The 17,942-nt window shown below is 36.4% G+C and overlaps 1 protein-coding gene across 1 annotated transcript in view; it reads left to right on the top strand.

The window, feature by feature from the left end:
* Positions 1-17,942, top strand: part of STAG1 (stromal antigen 1) — a 528,154-nt gene that overhangs the window by 440,897 nt on the left and 69,315 nt on the right. Inside the window, exons 16-20 of the mRNA XM_007937169.2 lie at positions 10,173-10,265; positions 10,370-10,459; positions 10,624-10,827; positions 12,918-12,988; positions 14,180-14,267. Coding sequence (XP_007935360.1) covers positions 10,173-10,265; positions 10,370-10,459; positions 10,624-10,827; positions 12,918-12,988; positions 14,180-14,267 — 546 coding nt within the window. The remainder of the gene's footprint in view (positions 1-10,172; positions 10,266-10,369; positions 10,460-10,623; positions 10,828-12,917; positions 12,989-14,179; positions 14,268-17,942) is intronic.

The following is a 17,942-nucleotide window of genomic DNA, read 5'->3' as shown; positions in this document are numbered from 1 at the left end:
ATTGAAACAGAATTGCTGTATTTTGCTGGAATTAATTCAGTATTAACCTGAAGAAGATAGTCATAAGTTAAAGATGTATATTATGCTCCATAGAATAACCACGCAGATTAAAAACCAAAGAAAAAAATCAACAGAAAAATTAAAATGCTACACTAAAATAAAGTTTATCTAACTTAAAAGAAAGGAGCCCTGGTGACTTCTCAGAAGTTGGCGGAATAAGCAGACAAGCTACACAGACCCTCTTCAACAAAGAAAAGAGAAACCAATTGACAGAGATACAGAAGATAATCCTGGAGCCCTGAGCTTTGAAGGAAGTATACAGAAGTGGCTTAGGTAGCAACTAGTGGAAAAACCTGAACGAAAACAGTGAGTACAGAGACGGTCAGAGCAGTGGACTGTTATCTACTCTGAGGGGACCAATGACCTGTATATTTCCAATGGTGTTGAGACCTGAAAATTGACCTAAAGATAAGCTTGAATTGCCAACGGCTGCGGGGATGACTGCACTGGTGGCCTATGACTAGGAAGAGAAACAGCAAGGAGGGAGACAACCTGAGCTGTAGACTTCTAGCTGTCTGGAGGACGCAGCACTTTGAATGTTTACAAGCGGTGCCATTTTGGATTTTAAAGTGACAAAATTCTCATCCGGATTCCAGGGATCTAAGAATAGGTTCCATTTGCCAAGGATGGCAGGTACACACGGAGAGGCTGACAATGGGAAGGAGACAGGTGGTTAGTGTATAAGTGCTACCAACTAGCGAATAGAAGAGCACATGCCCTGTTTATGTAGATAACATACAAAGAAAGCAAAAATCATGGGCAAGTCATTCCAACATACAATCACCAGTTAAATATAAACACAAAAACATCACAGTGTCTCAGAGACAACAGAGCATCACAGTCCACACAAAGAACCAAGATAAACCAGGAGAAACAAGGGACCAGGATATAGACCTAAAACACATCCCTGAGGAAAATGCTGCATTGGAACTCCCTGATACGGAATTCAGAAGAAGTATATTTAGCTATCTTCAACAGATTGAGAGACAGATCAGGGAAAACTCTGACAAAATTAAGGAAAACACAGAGAAAACCCTATAACAATTTTGAAAGACAATACCAGAACAAAATGACAAAATAAATAAAAAATTAGAAATGATACAAAATCTACAGATGGAAACCTAGAAGATTAATACTAAATTTTCAGAAAAAGATAAGATTGAACAGGTAAAGGAGTAGAATTGAATCAATGGAAGACAGAATTAGTGAGATTGAAGGTAAATACCTCAGTACTTCTTTGGAAAGCAATCAATCAAAAAAGATCAAAACAAAATGAAGAAAGCCTAAGGTTAATGTGGGATGCCATCAAAAGGAATAACCTACATGTAATTGGAATTTAGAACAGGAAAACTAGTGAAAAAAATTGTTGAAGATTTGTTGTAAGAGAATTTTCCTGGTATGATGAAAGATGAGAATATATCCATTCAAGAAGTCCAGTGAACTCCAAACAGGATAGACCCCAAAAGAAAATCACCAAGACAAATCATCATCAAACTCACCAAAACCAAAGACAGAGAATCCTGAAAGCAGCATGGGAAAAACAAAAAGTTACCTACAAGGGGCAACCAATAAGACTAAGCTCAGATTTCTTGGCAGAAACCATGTAGGCAAGAAGACAATGGGATATGGTATATATAAAAGTCTGAAAGAGAAAAATTTCCAACCAAGAATTATGTACCCAGCAAAACTGTCCCTCAAATATGGTGGTGAAATTAGGACATTTCCAGATAAGCAAAAATTAAGGGAATTTGTTAAAAACCAGACCAGCTGTACAACAGATGCTAAAGGGAATCCTTTGAACAGAGAAGCAACAACAGCCAACAACAACTGACCATTAACACACATGATGATATAACCCAGAAACCAACCTAGCTATGAAAGTATCCAAAGTAAAGAAGCCTACAAGATTATAAACAGGGAACCAGAGACATCAATTGACAAATGAGGACAACTACAAACCAAAAAGAGGGAAAAAACTGTGTCATTACAGAACTTCTAGATTATAGGGAAGTCAAGACAACTACAAGATAGAATGGGCTGTTCTAAATTTGGGAAGAAAGCTATAAATCACAGGTAACCTCAAAAGAAAAAAAAAAAAAAAAGATAAACCTTCACATCAAAATAAAAAAGAGGACCAGCACAATATTTAGTAAATACTAAAACAATAGCAACAAAGGAAGTGATAACACGATTCATAAACAAAACGAGCTCAGCACAAAAAATTACATGGAACAAAGAAATGAACAACATGGAAAACCACATTAACTCAGTAACAGCCACAAAGTCATACTTGTTGATAATTACATATTTCGCAAGGGACTTATCTCTTAAGATTAATAGGAAACTCTTAACCCCTCAACAGCAAAGGGATTAACAATCCAATTCAAAAATTGACCGAATACGTGAATAAACAGTTCACCAAGGAGGATATTCAGGCGGCCAGCAAATACATGAAGAGATGCTCATGATCATTGGCCATCAGAGAGATGCAAATCAAAAACAACAATGAGATACCATCTCACCCCTGCACTCATGGCAAGGTTCAGTGAGACAGAAAGTAACAAACCCTGATGGGGATGTGGAGAGATTGGGACTCTCATACATTGCTGGTGGGATTGTGAAGTGATACAACCACTGTGGAAAGCAGTATGGCAATTCCTTAGAAAGCTGAAATTGGAGATACCGTTTGATCTAGCAGTCCCATTACTAGGTACATATCCTAGAGAAGTGAGAGCCAGGACAGAAACAGGTATGTGCACACCCATGTTCATTGCAGCACTGTTTACAATAGCAAAAAGATGGAAACAACCTATGTGCCCATCAGTGGAAGAGTGGATGACCAAACTATGGCACATACATACAATGGAATGCTATGCAGCAGTATAGAATAATGTAGAGGCTGCAAAACACTGCTTAACATGGAGGAACTTGGAGGACATTACGCTGAGTGAAATAAGTCAATCACAGAAAGACAAATAGGAAGGGAGGGGAGGGAACCCTGGGAAGTGGGAAATGCATTGACCCATGTCACTTTAGTTTTGTGTATTTCACTGTATATAAATTATGTTTCAATAAAATGCATTTTTTAAAAGAAAGGAACCCTGGTGTTGCAATGGTTAAGCACTCACCTGCTAATCGAAAGGTTGGCAGTTTGAACCCACTCAAAGACTCCCTGGAAGAAATTCCTAGCAATCTCCTTCTAGAAGATTACAACCTAGAAAATCTTATCAAGCAGTTCTGTTCTGTCATATAGGGTCTCTTTGAGTCAAAATTAACTGGACAGCATCTAACAACAACAACTTAAAAGAAGGGAGTAAAGAAAAGAGGACAAAAAAGATATGGGGCATATAGAAAACAAATAGCTGGTGTAAATGCAACCATATAAAAAAATACATTAAATATGAATATAGTAGATACTGTAATCAAAAGACAGATTGTCAGACTGATTAAAAAGTAAGGTCCAACTATATTTTGTCTATCAGCAATATTTTAAATTCAAGGACATAATATGTTGAAATTAATAGGATGACAAAAGATATGCCATAAAAAGAATAACCATAACACAAGTGGAGAGGTTATTAATATCAGACAAACAGACTTTAAGAGAAATATTGCTAGAGATAAAGAGGAACATTTTATGATAAAGGGTTCGATATGTTGGGAGGATATAAAAATTACGTATTTATACATACCTAATAGCAGTTGCTTTCCTTGAAGTTGTGAAGGATTTAATTTTACTTGCATCCACAATCAATGCCCACGGAAGCAGCAGTCAAGAAATAAAACAATGTATTGCATTGGGCAAATTTCTACTGTCAAAGACCTCTTTAAAATGTTTAAAAAGCAAAGATGTCACTTTGAGGATTAAGGCATGCCTGACCCAAACCATGGTATCTTCAGTCACCTTACATATATGCGAAAGCTGGACAATAAATAAGGAAAACCAAAGAATAGATACATTTGAATGTTGGTGTTGCAAAGAATACTGAATATAACATGGACTACCAGAATGAACAATCTGCCTTGGAAAAAGTATAGCCAGAATACTTATTAGAAAGGAGTATGATGGAAGTTCACATACTTTGGACCTATTTTCAGTCTCTGGAGAAGGACATCATGCTTGGTAAAAATTCCCGGTGAAATGGATTGACACATTGGGCTGAAGCATGGGAGCAATGGTGTGGATGGTGCAGGACTGGGCAGTGTTGCGTTCTGCTGTTCAGAGTTGCTATGTGTGGGAACTAACTCAATGGCATTTAACAGAAAACAACATGGCCCCAAAATATATATGAAAGAAAACTATAAGAATTGAAAAGAGAAATACATGGTTCAACAATTAGAGTTCAAAATTATAATATTATTCTTTTGATAATGAAGAAAAAGTAACCAGGAGAGAGAGGGGAACTGATACTTATCCTTTAGAATTTCTCTGTCACTTCATGGCACTGTTTGTTTTTCTCCATCTTGAATTTTTTTATAATCTGAAGGTTTGTGCTGAAGGCTTACTCAGAATCAGGTTATAGATTTTTGGCAATAATTTTTTATACTTACTAGTACATCATATCAGGATTTACTTGTCCTATTTTCCTATATTTGTTATGCTAAGGTTTCAGGACAACCATGTAGTTGGTAAGGCAAACTTTTTTGATACAAGAATCATAGTAACAGATAGAGGAGTGATAGAAATAAAATACTGCCATTCTGTAACCCCACTGAAATAATGAAAAAAATTAATAATATATTGTTAGTAGTTTCCAATTAGATAAAAAAGTTCATGGTGAACTTCATAATGGTTGGATTGGTCTGACATCACATGAACCTACTTAATAATCTTAACACCCTTGGACATAGAACCACCACATGTTTTATTCCTCCGAATGTAATACAACATGAAGTTCACAGTACTGTCTTTGAGGTATACATGAGGGATAGAGGAGGTAGGAAGGATCTAAATGTAATCAAGCTTCTTTCTAGAACAAACTACAAATTTATAAATAAAGTTATTGTGTGTGTGTGTGTGTGTGTGTGTATAGGAGCTCTGGTAGCATAGTGCCTAAGGCACTTGACTGCTAACCAGGAGGGTTCAAACCCACCAGCCACTCCTCAGAAGGAAGGTTGGGCAATCCTACTTCCATAGTGATAACTGCTTCCGAAACCCAAGGAGGGGTTGCTAGGAGTCGGGGCCGACTCGATGGCAAATAACAACAACAACATATATATATATGTTAAATGAGAATATAGGGATTCATTTAGCCAAATTCACAGTGTGGGAAGATAAAACTATTAGAGACTAAAGAAGTTTAATGGTCGTGCCAACCTAATGCCATTGTTTGGAGCCTGATTTGAACAAACTTTAAAAACATAAGTTTTGAGAGAACTGTGAACTGGGTATGAAATGATATTAAAGAATTATGGTTTAATTTTGTTAAAAATCATTGAAGTTTTATTATTTTTAAATCCTCTTCTGTTAGAGACATATATGTAAATATTTATGCATGAAATTATATACCAAGAATTTGCTTTAAAAGCCAAAAACAAAGTGAAACTTGTTAAAGTTGATAAAAGAACAATCACAGAATGCTAGTGGTTATTGCTCTACTTTTGAGTGTTTTTGAAATTTTCCATCATACATGGTGTTTGTTAAATAAAATGTTGTCTTAATATTAACTAACGACAGCCCCTTCAAGCTTACTAAGTCTTGTTCGTTCTTTTGACTTGTCTTACCATTTTTGAGCACTCTTACTATTTTTCAGAACAGAATATCCCAGGCTCGTTTTTTACCTTAACTGTTTGTATTAGTTATCCATTGCTATGAAACCAATTACTCTACAACTTAAAGTTCAGAACAGTAAGCCTTCATTATCTCATATAGTTACTGAGGGTTAGGAATTGGGGAGTGGCTTAGCTCACTTAGTTTAGTGTTTCTAAGAGAGTTGGTAGTCAACATGTTAGGGAACAAAACGGTAGAGTCCAAACTCCCATCCCCTGACAGAAACATTGAGAAACGTAAAATCTGTCAGCACGAACTTTGTTAGAACTTTGAAAAATACATAAAAGTTTACAGCAACCTAGCAAATGCTGACTCAAGAAAAGGCCATTTTGAATGGTGTGAAAGTTTTGGGGCATTTTTACTTGCCCTATAATAATATCCCAACAAAGAAAAGCTCAAGACCAGATAACTTCACTGGTGAATTTTAAAAATATTAATCCTTTTCAAACAAAGAGGAAAGGTATACTTCCTAACTTAGTCTGTGAAGCCACCATCCAAATAGGAAAGGAAAAGCAAAAATATTACAGGACTGCCATATTTTTTCCAGGTCTTACAAATTGTCTTCCTTTGGCAGGGTGCAGTCTTACCTCTTTGTTCTCTTACTTTAGTGGAAAATAGTTAGTTTTCCCTCTCTTGGCAGGTTTCCACCTTAGACAGATTCTAGCTGTCACAGATTTTGCTGTGTATGTATTCTTATTCTTATCCTACTCTAGTCTTACACAAAAGATAGTAGACTTTATATCTTGTAGGTCATCGCATATCTGTATGTAGAGATCTTTATTTTCTTATGGCTACATTGTATCAGGGAGCTCTGGTAGCATAGTGCCTAAGGCACTTGACTGCTTACCAGAAGGCTGGTGGTTCAAACCCACCAGCCACTCCTCGGAAGGAAGACTGGGCAGTCTACTTCCATAGTGATAATGCCTCGGCAACCCAAGGAGGGGTAGCAATGAGTCGGGTCTGACTCGACAGCACATAACAATAACACAACACATTGTATCAAGGCGGAGGTGTTTTGGAGCAGCTTTAAAAGTGGCCCAGAAGGTGAGCAGGGTGTGGGGATGCTTTAGAGCAGCTTTAAGGGCAGCCTGGAAGGTGAGCCAGGCGCCAGGGTGTTTGGGAGCAGCTTTTAGGCCGGACTAGAAGGTGAAAACCATATGAATAGCAATGAAACCCTATCTGATGTATTACTGGAAAACTCTCTGAATAGCCCTGAAACAGTGTCCAATACAGTGTCGAAAGATGAACCCATCAGGTTGGACGGCACTCAAAATACGACTAAGGAAGAGCTTCCTCCTCAGAGTAGAACTTATCTTAATGATAAGGTTGGAGTAAACCTTCCAGAACCTCCAGTTACTGATGTGGCATGACTCAAAATGAGAAGAAACAGCAGCAAACATCCATTAATAATCAGGACATGGAATGTAGAAAGTATGAATCTAGGAAAATTGGAAGTTGTTAAAAATGAAATGGAAGGCATAAAGATTGATACCCTAGGCATCAGTGAGCTGAAATGGACTGGTTTTGACCATTTTGAATCAGACAACCATAATGATCTACTATGCCAGGAATGACAAATTGAAGAAGAATGATGTGGTATTCATCATGACACAGAGTGTTTCAAGATTTATCCTGAAGTACAGTGCTGTCAGTGATAGGATAATATCTATTTGCCTACAAGGAAGACCATTTAATACTACCATTATTCAAATTTATGCAGCAACCATCAAAGCCAAGATGAAGAAATTGAAGATTTTTACCAACTTTGCAGTCTGAAATTGACTGAACATATAATCAAGATGTGTTGATTATCACTGGTGATTGGAATGCAAAAGTTGTAAACAAAGAAGAATCACCAATAGTTGGAAAATACAGCCTTGGTGATAGAAATAACACTGGAAAACACATGATGCAATTTTGCAAGACCAACGACTTGCAAAATGCCTTTTTTCAACAACACACGTGGACATCACCAGATGGAGTACGCAGGAATCAGATTGACTGCATCTGTGGTAAGAGGCCGTGGAGAAACTCAGTATCTTCAGCCAAAACAAGTCCAGGAGCTGACTGGGGAACAGACCATCAACTGTTCATGTGCAAGTTCAAGGTCAAGTTGAAGACAGTTTTTAAAAGTCCACAAGAATCAAAATATGACCTTGATTATATCCCTCCTGAATTTAGAGACCATCTAAAGAAAGATTTGATCTACTCATAGCAACCCTATAGGACAGAATAGAACTGCCCCAAGGGTTTCTTTATGAAAGCAGACTGCTGCTACATCTTTCTTCCACAGAATGGGTTCAAACTGTCAGCCTTTTGGTTAGCAGGCAAAACCAGGGGAATTGTGGGATGGCATCAAGAACATCATCCAGAAGGTGAGCCAGGCATGGAGGTGTTTTGGAGCAGCTTTAAGGGCAGCCTGGAAGGTCATTAAAAAGACAGGAAAAGAAAGAAAAGACCAAAATGGATGTCAGAAGAGACTCTGAAACTTGCCCTTGAAAGGAGAGTAGCTAAAGCAAATGGAAGAACTGACAGGATGAAAGAGCTGAACAAAAGATTTCAAAGAGCAGCTCGAAAAGAGAAAGCCAATTATTATAATGAAATGTGCAAAGACCCGGAGTTAGAAAACCAAAAGGGAAGAACCACACTTGGCATTTCTTAAGCTAAAAGAACTGAAGAAAAAATTTAAGCCTCGAGTTATGGTATTAAAAGATTCTGTGGGCAAAATATTAAATGATGCAGGAAACATCAAAGAAGATGGAAGGAATATACAGAGTCACTCACTGTACCAAAAAGAATTGGTCAATGTTCATCCATTTCAGGAGGTGGCATATGATCAAGAATCAATGGTACCTGAAGGAAAAAGTCAAGGCTGCACTGAAGGAATTGGTGAAAAACAAGACTCTAGAAATTGAAGGAATACCCATTAAGATGTTTCAACAAACAGATGCCGCACTAGAGGCACTAACTATGCCAAGAGATTTGGAAAACAATTACCTGGCCAACTGACTGGAAGAGATCCATATTTGTACCCTTCTAAAGAAAGGTTATCCCACAGAATGTGGAAATTTATCAAACAATGTCATTATTGTTGCATGCAAGTAAAATCTTACTATAGATAATTAAAAAAAAAAACAGTTACAGCAGTATATTGACCAGGAACTTCCAGAAATGCAATTTGGATTCAGAAGTGAATGTGATGGATCTTGGCTGAAAGCAAAGAAAACCAGAAAGATGATTACTTGTGTTTTATTGGCTATGAAAAAGCATTCAGTTGTGTGGATCGTAACAAATTGTGGATAACATTGAGAAGAATGGGAATTCCAGAACACTTAATTGTACTCATGAGGAGCCTGTACATAGACCATGAGGCTGTTGTTTGAACAGAACAAAGAGACACTGCATGGTTTAAAATTAAGAAGGGAGTGTGTCAGGGTTGTATCCATGTATAACGTATACAACATGGTGAACATAATTAATGTCACTGAATTGTACACTTAAAAATGGGTAAAATGATAACATTTTTGTTATATACATATATATGTGTGTGTGTTTTACCAAAATAAAATTAGAATTTAAAGAAAAAGCATTACTTTAAAAAGTGTTTGTGCTTAATGTAGAGTTCTGCTACACATGCAATTATAATCCTATAAAAATTATTTCTACATTAGTCCCAATATTTTTATACTAATAATTTTGATTTGGTAGAATATTTAATTATTTATTTTTATTTAATCTAAACTGGTAGTAACTTATCTAAAATCTGGAGATTCTTAAACCAACGAAACCTATTGCTGTCAAGTTGAATGCTGACTCATAGCAATCCTATAGGACAGAATAGAACTGCCCCAAGGGTTTCTTTATGAAAGCAGACTGCTACATCTTTCTTCCACAGAATGGGTTCAAACTGTCAGCCTTTTGGTTAGCAGGCAAGCACTTAATCACTGCACCACCAGGGCTCCTTAATAAAGTAATTGTTTGTTGTTGTTATGTGCCATCGAGTCAGCCCCGACTCATAGCGACCCCTCCTTGGGTTCCCGAGGCAGTATCACTATGGAAGTAGATTGCCCCATCTTCCTTCTGAGGAGTGGCTGGTGGGTTTGAACCGCCAGTCTTCTGGTTAGCAGTCAAGTGCCTTAGGCACTAAGCTACCAGAGCTCCTAATAAAGTAATAGTGCATGTTAAATAGAAACTTAAATAGAACTAGATGTGCTTATTTCACTAATTAATTTTTTAAGTATTTGAATGTTCTCAAGTATGATGGTTTATCATTCTATTTAACATTTAAGATTTATGGATTAGCACATGACACTCTTATTTGTTGCCCATTTTAATTTTTCAGGTGCTAACTGCCAAAGAACGGAAAACTCAAATTGATGACAGAAATAAATTGACTGAGCATTTTATTATCACACTTCCTATGTTGTTATCAAAGGTACACTTTCATTTACCTTTTTGTGATAGGGTGCCCCACTGGGTTTGATAACTGTATAGTGTCAAAGTAATTATTTCTTGTATCTTTGCATCTCCTCCTTCTAGTATTCTGCAGATGCAGAGAAGGTAGCAAACTTGCTACAGATCCCACAGTATTTCGATCTAGAAATCTATAGCACCGGTAGAATGGAAAAGGTAAGACAATATGAAATAGAAACTCTACTGTTATATTCAGTTTTATTAATTAGATTATTTTGTTTTTATGTAATCATACAGGATTATTAGTTATTTGACAGATGTTAATTTTTCTTTTCCATTGTTAATATAAATATCATAGTTTTGTTTTGTTTCCTCCTTAGCATCTAGATGCTTTATTAAAGCAGATTAAGTTTGTTGTGGAGAAACATGTAGAATCAGATGTTCTAGAAGCCTGCAGTAAAACCTATAGCATCTTATGCAGTGAAGAATATACCATCCAGAACAGAGTTGACATAGCTCGAAGCCAGCTGATTGATGAGTTTGTAGATCGATTCAATCATTCTGTGGAAGATTTATTGCAAGAGGTCAGTTTTACAGTTAATGTGTACATATAATAATTTTGACTAATAATTATTCAAGGAAGCTGAGTATGTAGGTTGTTTGCATTTTTAAGTAAAATCTATTAAATGTATTCTCTACATTTTTAAAAACTTAGCATTATTGTAGTTGTGCATCTTATAAAAGTTTAACCATAGTCATACTTTATTTTCTTTAAGTAACCGGTTTCATAAAAACTAGATTTTATTTTTCTAAAAAAAAATATTTTTAAGATCTGACATTCTTAACTCATTTTGTCATTCACTATTTCTGGGGCCTAATTTGCTTTTTAATATACCTGAATTTTTATGATGTGCTGATGAATAGAACGTACAAATTTAAGTATTCTTATAAAGGATACCTACACACAATGGTGTGCCCAAGATAGTAGCAAGCATCTCCAACTGGTTATTTTTCTGATTACTTTTGTGTTGTCCCTTTTTCTTCTCTTCCCACAATCTGTATGACATTCTGGAACCCCCACAGCTGTCTGTGCTCTGACAGCAAGGCTGATAGGATTTTCTTTTTAATCCCTATAACTGTTTTTTTAAAACGTCCTCTTGTTATGAGAAAGACATAGAGAGTTACATGGGCAGTACAGACAACAAATATGAACCCCTTTGCATATACAGTACTGAGTTGTCAGTGAAAGCAAACATGGGTATAGGGATGGATAGATGGGTGAACAAGCTAAACAATTAGGTATGTCTAAATGGAGAGTGTGTCCAAGATCATATATAGGGTTGGCAGACAATGGGCCTATAAGTTCATGTGAATGATCAGAATTCCCAGGTGTATAGTAGAGCTGACAAGGGGCAAGGTTATGGTCATTACTTGGTCACAGCCAGCTACCCAGAGGGACCGAGTAGTTGATCCTGCGGGCTTGGGACCATAGTCGCAGGGGACATCAAGCTCAACTGGCATAACATACTATACAAAACATTGTTCCACCTACTACTTTGGCTAGTAGCGACTGGGACCTTAAAAGCTAGGAAGCTGTCATCTAGATGCAACAACAGGTCTCTCCTCGTCAAGAAGAAAGAAGAAAACCAAAATTAATGGAAACAATCAGTCCTAGCGACTGGTACACCATCCGATCTGCAACCTATACAACTATGAGACCAGAAGAACTAGATGGTGCCCAGCTACCACTGCCATCCACTTGGAAGGGATGTAGGAGATCCGGCATAAAGAGGGAGAACGATGTGGTACAAAACTCAAAATCATTTGGAGGCAAAAAAAAAAGAAGGTGGGGACCAGGTTTGCTGGTCCAATAGAGCCTGGTGTAACCACTGAGACTATGGCCCCTAGCTGCCCTTCAGGTCTGGAATTGAACCCACAACTGTGGTTTCCAGCCAAACAAAGTACAGGCATGTGAGTTAAACATTCACCTCAAGTAGACACACGCCCTGGAGAGAACAATCATGGGAGAAGGAAGGGCTGCTTATGCACAGGGAGATAGCTCAGGGTGCATAAGAGTATGAAGGGATGGACACTGGGAGGAGGTAACTATGGGGAGGAAGTGGGAGGGAAGCTTCTGCATTGTAAATTTTGGTCAATGACATGAGACAAAGTATATGTGAACTGCTGTATGAAAAGTGAATTTATTCTGTAAATCTTCACCCAAATCCTAATAAAAAAAAAAAAAAGTCCTCTTGTTGCCATTGTTACTTTTCACTTCTTCAACCATTATTTATGGTTTTGCATTGTAATTTTCAAACTACAGAAATAGCTGCTAATCAGTAAAATCTTTGATACAGTCATTGAAATGTTGACAGTACATACTCTTTCACCAAGCAATTTTAATTTCAAAGAATTTATCCTCTGGTATTAATTAGAGAAGTGTATAAAGTCATGTGTATCACAATATTGTTTATAATGGCAAAAATTGGTTATCTCTGGGATTATAGTACTTTTTTTCCTTGTTGCTTATTTGTATTTTCTTTTTTACCTACAGTGAATATATGCTATTTATATAATAAGAATTTTTATTTAGACAGTAAATTTTAAAAGATTTTCTTGTGAATGTGAGGATGAATCAAATTATGGTAATGAGATGAATACTTTTTATTTATAGGGAGAAGAAGCTGATGATGATGATATTTACAATGTTCTTTCTACATTAAAACGATTAACTTCTTTTCACAAGTATGTGGTTTTATTTAAAGTAGATCTAGTGAATAGCATATACTCGAAAACATAAAATAGACTGCTTATCTTTGTAATATTTAACATCAGTAGTACAATGAGAAATTCAGAAATACTGAGTATTTTCATTTCTTCATTTTTCAGACTTCCTCCAGATGAATTATGTTTTTTACTATAAAAGATCTATCATTCATTGTACTGTAAAATTTGTCCATCAATGTTTAATAAATGAGATGGACTTAATTCTGTGGTTAGAGTTTTATAGATAGAATTCTTAATTGATAACTTTTAGAAATCTTGCTAAGAAGATTTGAGGAAATCCGTGAAAGTTATTTTTGTGAGCTTTTTTCCTGAATTGTTTTTTTTATAATTTTGTTATATGCTCTTATTGAGTAAACAGAATCGTTGAATTTGAGTATGGAATAAAGGTTCTAATCAGTGTAGTAAGAGTCACTTTCAAATTATAGCTTATATGTCTGCTATAATGAGGTAAATTTATCTTCTCCATGAAGAAAGGTAAATAGAGAACTTTGTGGTCAAAAGAACATTTGCACACAGCGTTTACATTAACGAATATGTAAAAGTTTAAAAACAATTTCTACTTTCTGAGCCTTTTCTTTATACACAAGTAATTTTTTTAGAATTCCATAGAGAAACAAACTGACTCAAAAAGTAATTTGACCTTTGAAAATAAAAGTTGTCAGCCAATGTCAGAGAAAGTTTTCTGTAGTAGAGCTAATGAAAATTTCAGAAGTCAGCATTAACTCATTGGGAAGCCCTCAACCTATGCAAATAGCTACAGTATACTAAACTTTTTCAGCCTTTTTATATATTCTTTTATATGGTTTTGTCTTTCTTTATCTTCATCTCTCATTTACAGACCTTCATGTAGTAAAATAAGTTAGAATGAAAGGTTGCTTGTTTATGGAATAGGAACTTAGGTTGACTCTATGGCAGTAATCTTCAGTTGAATGTATGAGATTTTATTATTTTTGCTTTCTTCTAATAAATTCTTAATATAAATCCTTTTCTTTTTTTGTAAAGTTTGACCACTTGAGCATTTCCTTTTTGGATCTTTTTCAGTATTATAAGAAAATGAAGTTATTTTATTCATCTACCCAGTGAAACTGAGCTCAGTTTTTAATTTTCTTCCACTCTAGAATAAAGTTAATGCATTTTTGTTTATTTTAGTGCTCATGATCTCACAAAATGGGACCTGTTTGGTAATTGCTATAGATTATTGAAGACTGGAATTGAGCATGGAGCTATGCCAGAACAGGTAGGAGTTTATTGATGTTCTTTGTTTGCTTTTACAAAGCTAAGCTTCTGTGAGAACACATATGATTATCAAGACCTTGCACAGAAAATAGTTGATTATCTTTTTCAGCCATCTCCTTGAGGAGTACTGCAAGGTGACCTAATGTTGCTGATAAGTGTATCATAGCTTGAGATGTATTGAAGAAGAGAAAACAATATAAAAAACTTTTGCTGTAATACATCTACAAATTTAATATTAATGTAAAAAGAAATTATCGTTCTATTAGGAATAATGCCATTATTTGCTATAGTAAAAAACTTAGCAAACAAACTCACTGCCGTTGAGTCGATTTCTACTCATAACGACCCCTCCTTGGGTTTTTAAAACTTAATTAATTCACTGTACTAAAAATTTTTAATCATGGCTGTATTCCTTTTCTAGGTTTTGATGATATTATGCTTTAGTCATGGTTTAGTTTTATATAGTAGTTGTTGTTGTTATGTGCCGTCAAACAGACCTGACTCATAACGACCCCTCCTTGGGTTTCCGAGGCAGTATCACTACGGAAGTAAATTGCCCCATCTTCCTTCCGAGGAGTGGCTGGTGGGTTTGAACCGCCAGCCTTGTGATTAGCAATCAAGTATGGAGTCATAGTTAAATAAACTGAGGATGTTTATTAGACTATATGACTTTGCATTCATATTCAGTTTGGAGAGGAAGAGGCAGGAATTCAGCAGACTTTCCCTAGTTAATTCTATATGAGAAAGGAAAGTGTTCTTTTGCACACTGCAAACAGTCATGTAGACCAAAATACCAACCTCATAGTTAGGTATAGGAGTTCTGGTGGCGTAGTACCTAAGGCATATGACTGCTAACGAGAAGGCTGGCAGTTCAAACCCACCAGCCGCTCCTCGGAAGGAAGACTGGGCAATCTGCTTCCATAGTGATATTGTGTCGGAAACCCAATGAGGGGTCACTGTGAGTCAGATCTGACTTGACGGCAGTAACACTGATGAGTTAGGTATAGATGTTATTTAGGGGTGAGCTCATCCATTCCTATTTGGTAACCAAAAAAACTGAAAACTTAACTGCTGTCGAGTCAGATTCTGTTTCTTATCAAACTTTGACATAATATTTTATTTTTAGCATCCATTGTTGATTCTTCCCTGAATTTGTTATTACTATCATGGTTGCAAAATGATGATTTTGTAGCTGTCATTTATTTTATATTTATTTGTTGATATGTTACTATTAGAAAGGACTTTCCCATCTCCATTTAACTGTTCATTCATTCGTTTAGTTTAGTGTCCATATTGGCTCATGAATTCCTATTTTACTCAACTGGCTATAACTCATTACTGTTGTTACATATTTTGGTGCTCAAATAAATTATTGCAGATTTGGCCAGGGAGAGCTCCTTTCAAACCAGCTCCTGTGTTCTATAGATAACATCCCTATGTTTGAAGCACTTAAGTCCTTTCTAGCACAGCAATATGTCCCAGTCTCCCCTTATAACTGGTGTAGTGCCTAAGGCATTTGACTGCTAACCATAGGGCTGGTGGTTCCAACCCACCAGCCACTCCTTAGAAGGAAGATTAGGCAATCTACTTCCATAATGATACTGCCTCAGAAACCCAAGGATGGTTCGCTGTGAGTCAGATCCAACTTGACAGCCGTGAGTGTGGTTTGTTTTTTATGATATATAATAAATATTTAACAGGTGAAAAATTATTAAAAGTTACTGCATTTCCATAATATAATAAGCATTATCTTATAAAAGGCCCACATTTCAAAATGGGTTGTGATACCACTCCATAGAAATTTTTTAAGATGGAGACAAGAGATACATAGCTTCCCTTGCCATCTTTTGTGTTTGTACATATTTCCTATTAGTATATTTAAGTTGGGGAGCTCTGGTAGCATAGTGGCTAAGACACTTGCCTACTAACCAGACGGCTGGCGGTTCAAACCCACCAGCCATTCCTCAGAAGGAAGGTTGGGCAATCCTACTTCTGTAGTGATACTGCCTCGGAAACCCAAGGAGGGGTCGCTATGAGTCGGGTTTGACTCCACGGCACATAACAACAACATATTTAAGTTGAAATCTTAGGTAGCATCTAAGAAAACTAAAATAGTACATTTCAGCTTAATAGAATTATACAAGCTGACTTCAAAAACAAAGATAAATACCACTTATAATATTAATACTACTTGATATAAAACAAAACAATCATTGTCTGTCAGTTTGTGGTGGCATGCATGTTGCTTAGACGCTGGAAGATATGCCAGTGGTATTTCAAACACCAGCAGGGTCATCCATGGTGGACAGGTTTCAGTGGAGTTTCCAGACTAAGATAGACTGGGAAGAAGAAAGGGGCAATTCACTTCTGGAAAAATTCCAGTGAAAACCTTATGAATAGCTGTGAAACACTGTCTGATATAGTACTTAAAAACTTTATGAATAGCCATGAACTATTGTCTGACACAGTGCTGGAAGATGAGCCCCTGAGGTTAGAAGGCACTCAAAGTACAACTGCAGAAGAGGTGCCTCCTCAAAATAGAGCCAGCTTTAATGACGTGGATGGAGTAAAGCTTTTGGGACCTCCATTTGCTGATGGGCATGACTCAAAATGGGAAGAAACAGGTGCAAATATCTATTGATAATCACAACATGGAATGTACGAAGTATGAATGGGGAAGGATTGGAAGTTGTCAAAAATGAAATGGAATGTATAAAGATCGATATCCTAGGCATTAGTGAGCTGAAATGGACTGATATTTGCCATTTTGAATCAGATAATCATATGATGTACTGTGTCGGGAATGACAACTAGAAGTGGAGAGGCATCATATTTCTCGTCACAAGGAATGTTTCAACATATATCCTGAGTACAGTACTGTCAGTATTAGAATAATAGCCATACACATACAAGGAGTACCAGTTAATACTACTTTTATTCAAATTTATGCACCAACCACTAAAGCCAAAGATAAAGAAACTGATTATTTTCATCAACCTCTGAATGCACTTTGAATGCAATCAAGATATATTGATGATTACTGATTATTAGAATGCAAAAGATGGAAATAGAAATCATTGGTAGTTAGAAAATACAGCCTTGGTGATAGAAATAACGCTGTAGATTGAATGATAGAATTTTGGAAGACCAATGACTTACTCATTGCAAATACCTTGTTTCAGCAACATAAATGGAAGCTCAGGGAGACAGCTCAGGGGGCAGGAGTGAATGGAGGGATGGACACAGGCAAGAGGTAACTATCAGGAGGAAGTAGGAGGGGAGATGTTGCATTGTGGTAAATTGTGGTCAATATCATGAGACAAAGTGTATGTGAACTGCTGTATGGAAAGTGTATTTGCTCTGTAAATTTTCACCCAAATCACAATAAAAGAAAAAAAAATGGGACCTATTGACTACAACTGTGGAAGCAGTAAAGAAGCTCAGTATCATTAGTCAAAACAAGGCCAGGAGTTGACTGTGGAACAGACCATCAGTTGCTCATATGCAGAGTCAAGTTGAGGCTAAAGAAAATTAAAACAAATCCAGAAGAGCCAAAATATGACTTCGATTATATCTCAACTGGATTTTAGAGATCATCTGAAGAATAGATTTGATGCATTGAACACCAATGACCAAAAACCAGACGAGCTGTCGGATGGCATCAAGAACATCATAC

This window comes from Orycteropus afer, unplaced genomic scaffold (genome assembly GCF_000298275.1).
Source record: "Orycteropus afer afer isolate SDZICR_OR568_19922 unplaced genomic scaffold, OryAfe1.0 scaffold00003, whole genome shotgun sequence".
Lineage (NCBI taxonomy): Eukaryota > Metazoa > Chordata > Mammalia > Tubulidentata > Orycteropodidae > Orycteropus > Orycteropus afer.
Note: the sequence above shows the minus strand (reverse complement) of the source record. Positions and strands in the feature narration are given on the sequence as shown.